Raw genomic sequence first — 12,393 nt, 5'->3', positions numbered from 1 at the left:
CGTCGTCGTCGTGCGATCGTCTCCTCCCCGATCGCGTCACAAATGAACCGAGAGAGAAAACGGCGAACGGGCTGCCTTTCTCCGTCCTTCTTCGGGAACCGAGTCATCCTTTGCTGCCTCGAGGACCACCGTCGATTCCCGCACTCTCGGGAAATGAGGATATAATCGTGCCTCTCCTTGAGATCATCGATCGTAGAATACCGTGGAATCCACTCCGGAATTCGTTGAGCTCCGAGATAAGAGACGGGAACGTGCCCGAGCGGCGCGGGCTCGTGTCTGCCCAGCCAGAGATAGTCTTTCGATCGCGAGCGTATTAGGCGAGATCCGGCAAGTGGCGACAGAGTCTTCTTCTTCTTCTAAACAATATATAGTAACACGCCAATGTGGGTCACAAGGCAAGATGTAGGTAGCCCAACTTGCAAATCTTAAATCCTTCTGAAAATCGTGAATCTATATACCGTTTCTTTCCACATTAGTACTACGCGCCGATTTCTGTTCCGGACATAACTTCTTCCTCTTGTTATTGACACCTGGATCCTAGTCGGCTCCAACACGGCCACGTCTAACCAACTGTCGTTTAGGCGACAGAGTCGACTGTTGATTTTCGGCGCGGAAACTTAGCCGCGAGGGCAAGAAGACAGCGAGCGCGGTGGCGGCGAGACACCTGACGACGATTGAGGGGGGGGAGGGGGGCGCTTCAAAACTGATTGCCGACGGCCATGATGGGACAGCCGGCGTGCACGTGGTCCATGACCTGCTCCTTGAGCCGGCACACGTGCTCCTTGAGCTTGTGCACGATGCCGCTCAGCTCGGTGTTCTCGCCCTTGAGCAGCTTGACCTTGTCCTCGAGCCTGGAGATGCGCTCGAGCTTGCGCCGTCGGCACTTGGACGCGGCCACGCGGTTCCTCTGCCGCTTCCTCTCCAGCTTGATCTTCTCCTGGTTCTCCATGTCGATCGGCGACATCGGCGGCGTGCTCGACACGCTCGGCACCGTCTGCGGCTCGTCCTTGACGTGCACCAGGCCGGGGTTGCTCATGGTGGACTCGGTGCTCTGCACGCTGCCGGGCGGCTCCAGGGTCGTGTACGTGGCGCCGTGCATGCTGCCGGGTTCCTGCGAGCTGTCCGAGTGGTGGAGCTCGTTGAGCGCGTCGACGAAGCCCCTCGCGTACAACTCCTGGGCCTCGGTGACCGCCTTGGGGAACAGGATCTGGGTGGTAGGTGTGGGTAAACTGGTGACCAGGCCGTCCGACTGCGTCATGATGAGCTTCTCGAGCTCCGGCGACGCAAGCTTCAGCATGTTGAGATCCGGCGAGCTCAGGATTGGCGTGACGTTGTTGAGGGCCGGCGGCAGCGGGCCCAGCCGCGGCCTCTTGGCCTGCGGGCCCGGCCTCTGGCAGCCGTTGAGGTCCAGTGTGAGGTTCCGCTTGAGCTGGCCCACGCTGTTCTCGCGCCCGCCGTTCATCCCGCCGTAGACGCCCGCGTCCTCGTAGAACGTCTGCTCCATCGCCAGGCTGCGCACCATCGATGCCGCCGGGCTGGTTGACTCGCCTCGATTAGGAACACCGAGGTGTCACCCTCGACTCCCTCTGGTCTCCTCACCTCCGGACGGGAAAACGCTCGTTCCCCCTCCGGAACGCGTTAAGGACAACGACGGGCCTTTCGAGAGTTTCTCAACACGTCAACGTGTTCTGCGACGTTCCTTTTTCTCTCTCTCTCTCTTTCTCTCTCTCTCTCTTCCTTCCTCTCTGCCTACGTCAACGCGCAAACACTCCGCTCTGCGGCGCGGTGATTACATAACAGCCGCGCGCGCGGCTGTACGCGAAAATTCACTCGCGGCACGACCGCCGGTTCTCTCCGTGTTCCACGCCGCACCGTCACAGTCACTCGGCGTAGCTATCGCGCACCAACCACCGGCGCGGCGCCCGGGATACGAGCGGGAGTCGACGCACGTCCGGTGTCGCTACGTCGACGCGACGGGCGACCGGTCTCCGCGGTGGAGCGGCAACCTGCTCGCGTCCGTCCGCCCTGGTCTGCGCTAGGTCCGCCTCGCCTGCCGGCCTGTCTCGACTGTCAACACAACAATGACTCACGATGTGGTGCGCGTGTGCCGTCCTTCTGCTCCACGGAACGGAACGAGAACGTCAGCGCGACGGTAGGATCGCGACGTGTGTGTGCCTTGCGCGAACGCGGATCACCCTGTGCGCCACGGTGGCCCGACAACTTGTGAACACCCAACTAAACGTACTCGCTTATATCCCGTGAGTCACGCCGGCCGAAAATAGCGACGTCGTCACCGTGCGCGGCGCCGATTGGCCGGCGGTGACGCCATCCGGCGCGCCCGATTCGCCCGACGATCGGAGCTACTGGGAAACGACGGGCGCATGCGCGCCTCGCCGGCCGTCCGCCGACAGTGGGGGTGGCCTGCGAGGGGCGGACGACGGAGGACGGGGGGCGCCGAAACGCCGGTGACAGCGCGCGACGTTAAGGTGCGCCTCCATCTGACGGACATTTCGGAGCGGTCTGAGGACGCGAGCTGTCGCGCCTGTCGCCGAGTGTCGGGAGCGTCCGAGGATCGTCCCGGGACGGTCCACGGCGCGGCCGATTGCCGGCGGAACCGATCTCACGAGCCGGAGCGGTTTCTCTCTCGCGGCGCCGATCCGCGACATCGCTCGCACGAGTGAGAACGACGCTTTACGCTCGCCGTCCCGCTCCCACGCGACCGTCCGCGGATCCGCGGTCTCACTTTTACCGCGTTGCCCAGGCAAACGAGTTTCTGCGACTCTGCTGAAATTGGATAGTTTGGAAAAGTTCGTATTACGAAAACACATATGTGTCGGGCCTCGCGTATTTTCGACAAAAGCTGTGGAGAAAGTAGCGAAAGCTTCGTCTAGAAAACGCTAATGTAATAGAACAATCGATCAGGCTTCGGTATCGCAGTATCGTCGAACTTGAAAGATTTTGCCTTCGCGGAGAGAATTTTCTCTTAAAATTTACCCTGAAAGTCTTGCGATCGTGGGACAACGTGGCATTTTGAACAACTGTGCGAAAGTCTTTTTGAAATTTTACCATACATTGTACTAGTAAACTGGTGTAATTGTTAATAGAATGTATAGTAAAATTTCCAAGAACTTTCATGCACTTGTTGAAAACGCCATGTTGTCCCACGATTACAAGATTTTCAGGGTTATTAAGAGAAAATTCTCTCTTTGTGTACGTTTCTATGAAATGCTACAGATTAATCGTTGATACCCTAAAATTCCTTTCGGACAAAGCACATGCTTCGGTAACGAACCAAAGTTACCAATTGGCTATACCACATGTCACACCACATCGTTTACGCAAAAATATATCAGTACGTCCTAATCTCCTTCGTATTTTTCTCTTGCTGCGTACTGTCTATAATAGACCGTCTGCATCTTATGCAATTGTATCTGATTGCACTTAACATCTCTTAGGGCCAGTTTCACAAAGGTCGGTTAACTGCTAACTGACGGTTAACTGATCCTCTGTCTCTTCTTAGGGCTAGTTTCACAAGAGTCAGTTAACTGATAACCAGAGTTCAGCCAACTCCCTATCTTATTCTATCTTGTCCTCTAACAATAAGAAGAGACAGAGAATCAATTAACCTTCGGTTAGCAGCTAACCGACGTTTGTGAAACTGGCCCTTAGAGAACAAGATAGAAAAAGATAGGGAGTTGACTGAACCCTAGTTAACAAATAACCGATGTTTGTGAAACTGGCCCTTAGGACTGAAACGTTCGTCGTTATATTGTTCTCGGTCGACCGTGCGAGCTTCAGGTATCGACTTTAAGCTAAATCAACGCTTCGGGCCACTCGTTTGGTCACCAATTTTGTACACCGTTAAATTCTACTTACTACACGTGTCTCACACACACGAGATATTGGAGCGAGAATGCCTTTGCTAGAAAATTTTTTGAACGACACGCCTGAATTTTTCGAGATGCCTCAAGTCTCATTGTTCGAATAATATTTTTACGACTTACGGAAATCTCTGTAAGGCTTCTTTTAATTGCCAATCCGTTTTCAATGCACTAACTTTTTATAATTCATGAAAACTTTGGGAATTTTTCGAGACGCCTCAAGCTCGATTGTTCGATTAACATTTTTACGATTTATAGAAATATCTTTACAAGCAAGACTTCTTTTAATTGCCAATCAGTTTTCAATGCTCTAACTTTTTATAATTTATGAAAACTTTTGAATGTTTCGAGATGCCTCAAGCTCGACTGTTTGATTAACATTCTTACGATTTATAGAAATTTCTTTGCAAGTGAGACTTCTTTTAATTGCCAATCAGTTTTTAACGCTCTCGTTAACTTTTTATAATTCATGAAAACTTTTGAATTTTTCGAGATGCCTCAAGCTCGACTGTTCGATTAACATTCTTACGATTTATAGAAATTTCTTTGCAAGTAAAACTTGTTTTAATTGCCAATCAGTTTTTAACGCTATCTAGTGCTTCTTTTGTAATTGATGAAAACTTTTCAGACGCGTACTGGTTCTTTCTCGTCCGCATTTACTTCTCTCGCGACGACAGTAAATTCCATAAGAGCACCGCGCTCGTTCACCGATGTATTTTCGAACGAATTCGCGTTTCACTGCATTCCGGCCGCAATTTCCGTGCGCTTTCTCGGGAAAGCTCCTTTGATCGTTTCTCCCGAATCTTTTCCGGGAAAACCGCGCTACTCGCTGGGTCGTTATCCAATTCGGTTGTTTAGCGAAAAGCGAAAGAGGACGTAAACGTCGTGAAATTGAAGCTGCATTCCATATTCCAAAGTACGTCCCGATTGTACTTTGCAATATGGAATATCAGTTTGACGGCGTTTACGTCTCTTTCGCTCTTCTCCGAAAACAAACTTTTAATTCGAAATAAAAGGAAACTTTTAATTAAAAAACTGAAAACCTTCTAGCTTCTCTCACTTCCTCTCGCGATATACAATATTAGCAGCAGATCGTTTATTCCTACCGCCGAAAACAATCGGACTTCCGGACCGTTGCGATCGACGAGGCGATTAGGAATAAAGAGATCGAACCGTGCGACTTTCTTTCGCCACCAAAGTATACCGTATGCGTCGTTGGTTCAAGTATCGCGTAGGGATGAAGAAGCGAGAAGAGGCAGGCGTTTCCCGGTGACATTCGCGTGCGGTCTCGCGCCAAATTTAATTACGCGATTCTCGCTGGCGTCTCGCAAGATATAGGCGTGCGTGCTCTCGCGAAAGTAGAGACACGCGAGGGGATAATCGCGCGTTCCTCGGACAACGCGCCACGGCATAATTAATAAGGACGTCCGTCTCGGGTCTTGTGATTTTCCGGCGCACACGCAAGAAAATGCGAGCGCGATACCGTCCGATGTCCGGCGAAAAGGCACGTGGCGCGACCGATTAAACCCTGCACACAACCCGCGCAGGCATCTTTTCGTCGGAGTCTTCGTCGTGAAAAATCGAAACGCATCAATTATTCGCGTGCCTTAAAGTTTAATCGAGTTTCACAGTCGAGGCTTTTTCGTAAAGCGTCTTTACGTAAAAACATTTCAGCAGAGACTTGCCTTCTTTTTGTCAGTCTTCTCTCTTTCCTTTTTCTTCCTTTCCGGATTAGAGCCGAGAGCGAGCGTTGCATGGGCGAGGCGGAGCCAGCTGCTTTTTTCATCTCGAAATTAAACAAACATAATTAATTTCCGCCCCCGCGCCGCCGCGCTCGTTCGCGCTGCCGCGCGGAAGGTTAAATCCATTACATATACACATAACGCTATACTCGAGTGCACGGAGGCCAAGCCTTTTTATTTGCGCACGAAAGCTGCCGGCCGTTTCCGACGGCGATCAATCATTTCGCGCGAGCACGACGAAATAGTTTTACCTCGCGCTTAATTTCGAGACTCTTCCACGAAGTCTCTTCGTCGCGAGAGCATTAAAGCGTTCTCCGGAGAGTGAAGGAAATCAGATAACATACACAATTTTTAATCGGGAAGGGTGGGAGATAGAAACCTCTGGATATTAATTATACCGTTAACACTCTGGTTGTCAGGCCTATTTCTGAAGAGTTACGAAATAATGGCGACTTGAAATCTGCCGCTCAGTCCCCCGTGACGCGTACAGAATTATCGTATTTGAGAGACACACGAAGAAGGATCAAAAACAGATTTGTTCGTCTATCACGAGCATATTTCTATTATTTACGATAATAAAATGGAAAAAAAAATACTGTACGCACAATACATATACCTAATTGTCTATTGACAATGCCACAATAAAAATGCATCGGTAGAAATGGGGGGGGGGGGGAAATCGAAACGCTTGAAAGCGCAAAGAAATGAATACCGTAATCGTGAATTAATTATTGTAAGAGAGGACGAAGGGAAACAATTGACTCGCAATTTATGCGTCCTGGTCATGTTTATTAAAATAATTCTGGTGGCATACAAAAGAATATCAATTACAATACTGTAAAAGGAAGATATACGAGCCTGCGTTTGTTTTATATCAACGTTCAGAATAATAGCGACACGAAAGGCCAGCGGCACACGTGACGTACTAGCAAAAGAAATAATGTATATCTGGAATATGTCACTTCCGCGTAATTATTGCGACGGTCGAATCAACCGTGACACTTATCAATCAATGAATACTGTTGATTTTGAAATTCGATTCTCGAACTACTCCGACAAGTTTGCTGTACAAGTACGCAGTACAGATTCGTGTATGCATCACCCAGTAAAAACTCGATATACATATATACGGAAAGAAAAACAGCATTCGGCAGTATCGTGTTACAGAAATCGATAACGCAACAATTTTCTTCGTTAAATCTTGATCAGTCCTCGCGCATCAATCCTTCTCACTAATCCCGTCTCAGTTTTCTGCAAAGAAACACAATTTCACGTCATGCGCGATATTTCGTTGTTCATACTCGATTAGTTTAATTAAAGGGGATTCTACTGGATATGTTCTGTAATTGTAAGCAGAATTTTTTTACTCACTTATTCAATTTAGGTTCTGTTAAATTCATCGGCGCCTTTCTTCGCCGAGGGCGATTGAAAGAGTAGGTATTACTTTCAGAGTCTCGTAGGTTTTCTTCTTCGTCGGGTGTGCCTCTCCTGCAAAAGCACGATACAACAGTATATTTACGACTTGCGAGAGAGAGAGAGAGAGAGAGAGAGAGATTACAAGGTCTTATAATAGTTTGTGATATTTTGTATATTGGCGATCGTGGCACAGAGCGATGTGCGTCGCTCTAATGAGCCAAAGACCCGAGTTCAAATCCGACCAGAAATCGTCGGTTTTTTATACGAACGAATTGAGGTCGATAAACTGGCACTGGTAAAAAAAAACTACTCAAAAGCCTAGGCGAGCAAACGTCGTAGGACGTTCTAAGGCGACTTTAATATATATACATATATATATATAATGTGTAATTACACATACGTGACGTTATTAGCATCGTTAGCCGATGAAATCTTTGATTTAACACGAGACTCCTTAAGCTTCTCCAAAACGACTTTCGCTGCGCTTGGATCTCGATTGTTCTCCGATTTGTTTTTCGGTTTCTCTAAATTTGAACCCGTTGAGGAAGCTCCACTATGTTTCGTTCGGTCTTTCGTATTCGGCGTCCTCGACTTTTTACTATTTTTACTGGAATGCTTAGTCTTTTGCGGCGACAACATTCTCCTGTGATCGTCAATTACAATCAATGGCAGTTTTATCATGATATGATCGTAATCGTTCAAACTCCGTTTCGCCACCGGGATATCCGTAACTCTTGGTATCGTGGCGGTTACTTCGGTGTTGACCTTGTTATTGACGGTGGAATTATTTATCGTGGATTCCTCCAAAACAGGCAATCGCAGCTCATTGATATTGAACTGCATATTTTGTGAGGGTTGACGTAACATTAACGTAAAGTCGTCCTCCGTCTCTTCCGGCGCTTCGGAATTCCCTCGTCTCAGCGTCACGAAGCTCGCGAATTTCACTGTATTATCCGCGCTACTACCTTGTACATTATCTAAACTTCTTTCATGGCTGGACACACTCGTCGTTGGAGACATCTCGCAAATACCGTCCGCACTCTGTTCCTGCGGATGAGATTCAAACTCGGAAAGATTGGCGATGGGCGCTGAGTCTTCCTCTGCAGTTTGCACGTCGCTAGATTCGTTCAAGTTTGATGCCTCTTCCGTATTATTTTCCGTAGCGTTCGCATCGTCATACGCGATTGTTTGTGATGTATTATTATTAACGTCGGAAACGTCGTGAACAGGTTCGAGTTCCTCTGGCTCGTTATCCCGCGACGGCACGACATTGTTGAACAGCCAACTCGGACCTTCCAGAGGATCCTCTTCCTCCAAATTTCTGCTAATATTCTGCGGCAGTCTAAAGCTTTCTGTTACACTTGAATTTCTACTTGTATTTTTGTCAGAGGCCTTACTGCTCATTTGAACATCATAGTTTCTTTTCGATATGTTTGCGTGCGTTTCGTTTCCCTCGTTCGAGTTAATAAACATCTGCGATTCTGATGTCGCGTTTATTCTGTCTGATACATCGTGAGGTGCGACGTCATTGATCTCCTGATTTTCAATGCTAATCCTGGTACCAATTACCTACGGAGACATGTTCAACAGTTCAAATCTATGAAAGATAAGGTATATTTAGCATATATTTTATATCACATGGATGCAACTCTCCAAACATGAAACAATTTAAGAGTACTGCAATAATTTAATATTATTTTACTGTATTAAAAATGAAGGATTACGCCTACATTAATATGTCCCGTACTCGTTGAAGCGTCATCTATTTCGGACCATCTGTTTCGCGATCGCGAGAAAGATACCGACAATCTTTTTGAATGGATATTTCTCCTCCTTCTTAATCTCTGCTCATCTGCAAATAAATATCTAAATGTTAAGGATTGTATCAATTAATCGAGCAAATCCATCAATACTGCAGCGAGTACTCAAGTAATTAAATTACTATTCGTAATATATCATACCATTAACTCTAGGTGAAGAAATTGTCAGTCTTTCTGGTAGTCTGCACGTACGACCATTTTCCTAAAACAATTGTGCGTTGTTTAGAAACAAGTGTATACGTACATAACTTACAAGTTTCTTAAGGCCTATGCCCACGATGCTAGAACTTGGTCCAAGCTTTTATGAAATAGCTGCAAATTGAAGTGGCTACACATTTCTCGGAACTAGAACTTGGACAAAATCCTAGCATCATGGACACAGGCCTTTACAGACATGTATGAGACATGGCACAAAATAAATATACACGTACATATCTAAGAGGTGTGGTGGGTAAGGGACTAATTGGCGATCTACTCTCGTCAATTTCCTGGCTTCTACGAGGCGTAGCTATTTCTTCTATGTCACTCAGTCTCGATATATTGTTAATACTTTCCATATTAACCCGACTTAAATTAATCGTGGGCTTAGTGATGGTATATCCACCCACCATAGGCTTCACCACACCTTTGGCTGGCGATTTTGTTGACAGTCTACTTGACGATTCTTTCCCTGAAACATATTCCGACGTAAAGACTAAACGTTGGAAATAATAAAGCAGATAATGCATGAATCAAGAATTAAAATGGAAAACAATATTAATATAGTCCTAACACAATTTGATGTTGGTCATTGGGAAAGGGGAGGGCAATATGAGCCGTCACCTGGTTTTAGGTGATAAAATTATATATCCGTAGTGTTTGAATACAATTTAAGATATATTATAAACTTTGATAACAATGGTTCGGAACCGTTGTTATCAAACCATTGTTACCGAACCATTGTTATCAAAGTTTATAATATATCTTAAATTGTATTCAAACACTACGGATATATAATTTTATCACCTAAAACCAGGTGACGGCTCATATTGCCCTCCCCTTTCCCAATGACCAACATCAAATTGTGTTAGGACTATATTAATATTGTTTTTCTCACTGAGCCTTTATGATACTTTTTAAAATGGAAAACTCTTGGAGTTTATCGATATATTCCTTACTTCCAGCTGATACCGACGACACTCTCACTGTAGCATTGGGAGCGACAAGCTCTTGACACATAGAGATGGTGTTTGTCATATAACCGGACATTGTGACTAGCATTTTTAGTATTTCCTTCGAATTATTCAGGACATTAGAAATTACAGTCTGAAACAGAATTAATAGAAATAAGAAAACTAAGTGTGTAGATTTAAAAAATACATACATATTGTATGTCCAGTACGGTGTGTTAATTCGGCTCGGGTGATAATTAGAAATGGACAAAAATTACTTGATTATTTAAACGTAGATGCTTTTTGACAATGCGACCCAAAGCGAATTAATGCATCGCAATGTATATGTATATACATATAAGGAATTATAAAAAATAATTTCGTTAAATTTAAAGTTCTTCGTATTTGACTGAAGATAATTATATTCTGTGAAATCATCTCTCATAATTCCAAATCAACATAAACGGCGTCGTACAAACATTACTCACATTTCGCGTGTTGCATATCACATGTAACTGCTGAACTTCTCCAATTAACTCTACATTCTGCGAGAACAGTGACTGATTATTCTGTTTTTCCTTCGAAAGCGCCTTGGCCAAGTAACTGTTGTTGTTCTTCAATTTTTCATACACTAAGAAAACGTATCTTTATTAATAAACTGGCAAGTCGGGGAGGCGAAGCAGAATGACTTCAATTTCCTCACGTGGTCTGTAGGATCGTTCCTGGTAATGTTTTCCCAAACACTGCGTTCTCTTATGCGTCAACACACTAACCCTCTTAGCTTTTCGAATCGGCATTTTTGGCATTGTGGCACGTATTTACAATTACCTGCTTCAGCGCGACGAATTTATGTATAGGCGACAGGACACTGCACAGAGATTAGAATCAATCTTACGGATTTATCCCGGAAATTTTGCTATATTTGTAAAAATTCCATGTCTTATTCCTCAACATCTTTCCCGATTCCGCGGAATAATCGCCCTGCGACGAAGTTTTTTTTATCAATTCGCACCTCAAACTCGGCGTTTGGTGAGGATGCAGTCGAGGGGGAAAAAAAAAACGTACCTCGACCGGTAGAATCCGATTTCTCTTGTGCAAACCTTGGCAAAGATTCTCCTTCCTCACGCGATCGGACGAACGCACGTTACGCTTTCAGTCGCGACGAACGTTACGATAATTCGGTATCAAAATGATGGCCAGGTGTGAGGTGATGCCCGCACAATTTGATGCAAAACTTGCGTCTTCCACTCAGGGCTGCAGCACTGTACACAGAAAAACCAGAGCGATTTTAGGGCTGTGCCGCACGGAAAAACGTGAACGGCGAGTCGCGCGAATCCACCAATCACAATAGAGCGTTCTTGAGAACACAAAAGGCTTGTTTTCTGTTCCTACACTAGTGAACTAGTGCAATAAATTGGAGTAAGGGCAACTTTCACCAAGCTCCGGTTAACCCAACCGGTCTAGTAACATGCAGGATTGCAACCGAATCTGATATATTTTCTCAGATTCTCATCAGATTTCTCATCGGATTCGGTTGCAATCCTGCATGTTACTAGACCGGTTGGGTTAACCGGAGATTGGTGAAAGTGGCCCTAAGCCAAGCATATTTTTTCTCATTCTAGCTTACTGCACTAATTCACCAGTGCAGGAACAGAAAACAAACCCAAAGTCTGTGTTTATAGTTCGTATTGTATTGCAACAGGTTTTTCAATGAAAACCATTTTTCGAGTTGCCAGAAACTTCATTCCGTCAATATGTTTGAAAAATCTGCCGCGTAAAAAATAAAATAGTATTTTGAGGTTATTGTGACTAAGGCCGTATTCATAGTCGAGTCTTATTTCAAAATCATCTTATGGCCGATTTTTTTACTTCCCGATAAAATTATCCGGAGGTTAATCTCAAGTTTTAGCCAATCACATATATGGATCTGGTAGTTTATCTCCTGTTTAACTTTAACCGCAATATAACTGGATTAGAGTCCCTGTAGTAAGGCCGGTATTCATAGTCCGTTCTTATATTTAAGATCATCTTAAGTATGCTCTTAATGTGTTTTCAACCAATCACAGAGCTGTATTAGCGACTTAAGACAATACTTAAGATGCTTTTGAAATAAGAATCGACTATGAATACCGGCCTAAGAGTCTGGCAAGAAATATTCTCCGTTTGATTGGTTTGACGCAAAATGGCGGAACCAATAAGGTGTCTCGAATCTGTACTCTGAACTGGATTAGATTGAAATTTGACCAATTGGAGTAAAAGTTACTTGGGATCAGTAAACTTTACTGCGATTGGTCAGATTTCAATCTAATCCCAATCTCAATCCGTAGTCTGATACGGGCTTAAGGCCTGTGTCCACGATGCTAGAACTTGGTCCAAGTTCTAG

At 45.4% G+C, this 12,393-nt stretch overlaps 2 protein-coding genes across 3 annotated transcripts; both read right to left on the bottom strand.

The window, feature by feature from the left end:
* Window positions 1–450: 450 nt before the first annotated feature.
* On the bottom strand, window positions 451–2,288 carry LOC105565543 (transcription factor AP-1). The gene has a single exon (XM_012018826.1). The coding sequence runs from the start codon at window positions 1,520–1,522 to the stop codon at window positions 698–700; it is 825 nt and encodes a 274-aa protein (XP_011874216.1). The 5' UTR covers window positions 1,523–2,288; the 3' UTR covers window positions 451–697.
* A 4,103-nt stretch (window positions 2,289–6,391) lies between these two features.
* LOC105565542 lies at window positions 6,392–11,834 on the bottom strand. Of its 2 annotated transcripts, XM_012018825.1 has the most exons (11): window positions 11,674–11,834; window positions 11,076–11,272; window positions 10,714–10,878; window positions 10,499–10,641; window positions 10,017–10,164; window positions 9,291–9,529; window positions 9,001–9,061; window positions 8,770–8,891; window positions 7,440–8,608; window positions 6,995–7,111; window positions 6,392–6,874 (listed from the first exon to the last, which is right to left on the bottom strand). In XM_012018825.1, exons 3-11 carry the CDS (start codon window positions 10,814–10,816, stop codon window positions 6,856–6,858), a joined length of 2,121 nt encoding a protein of 706 aa, XP_011874215.1. In that variant the 5' UTR covers window positions 10,817–10,878; window positions 11,076–11,272; window positions 11,674–11,834; the 3' UTR covers window positions 6,392–6,855. The 2 variants fall into 2 exon arrangements, with proteins under 2 accessions (XP_011874215.1, XP_011874214.1); XM_012018824.1 differs by lacking the exon at window positions 11,674–11,834 and having other exon boundaries at window positions 11,076–11,308.
* Window positions 11,835–12,393: the final 559 nt, after the last annotated feature.

This window comes from Vollenhovia emeryi, unplaced genomic scaffold (genome assembly GCF_000949405.1).
Source record: "Vollenhovia emeryi isolate VEMERY1.0 unplaced genomic scaffold, V.emery_V1.0 DF939151.1, whole genome shotgun sequence".
NCBI lineage: Eukaryota > Metazoa > Arthropoda > Insecta > Hymenoptera > Formicidae > Vollenhovia > Vollenhovia emeryi.
This window is presented reverse-complemented; position numbering and strand designations above follow the sequence as displayed.

Excerpts from the sequence above, each read along its gene's own strand:
- LOC105565542 (XM_012018825.1), bottom strand. The coding sequence starts at position 10,816 with ATGCCAAAAATGCCGATTCGAAAAGCTAAGAGGGTTAGTGTGTTGACG. Across the intron at positions 10,642-10,713 it reads GGAACGATCCTACAGACCAC|TGTATGAAAAATTGAAGAAC; the intron begins GTGAGGAAATTG and ends ACGTTTTCTTAG. Across the intron at positions 9,062-9,290 it reads CCACCACACCTCTTAGATAT|GAAAATGGTCGTACGTGCAG; the intron begins GTACGTGTATAT and ends CAATTGTTTTAG.
- LOC105565543 (XM_012018826.1), bottom strand. The coding sequence starts at position 1,522 with ATGGTGCGCAGCCTGGCGATGGAGCAGACGTTCTACGAGGACGCGGGC.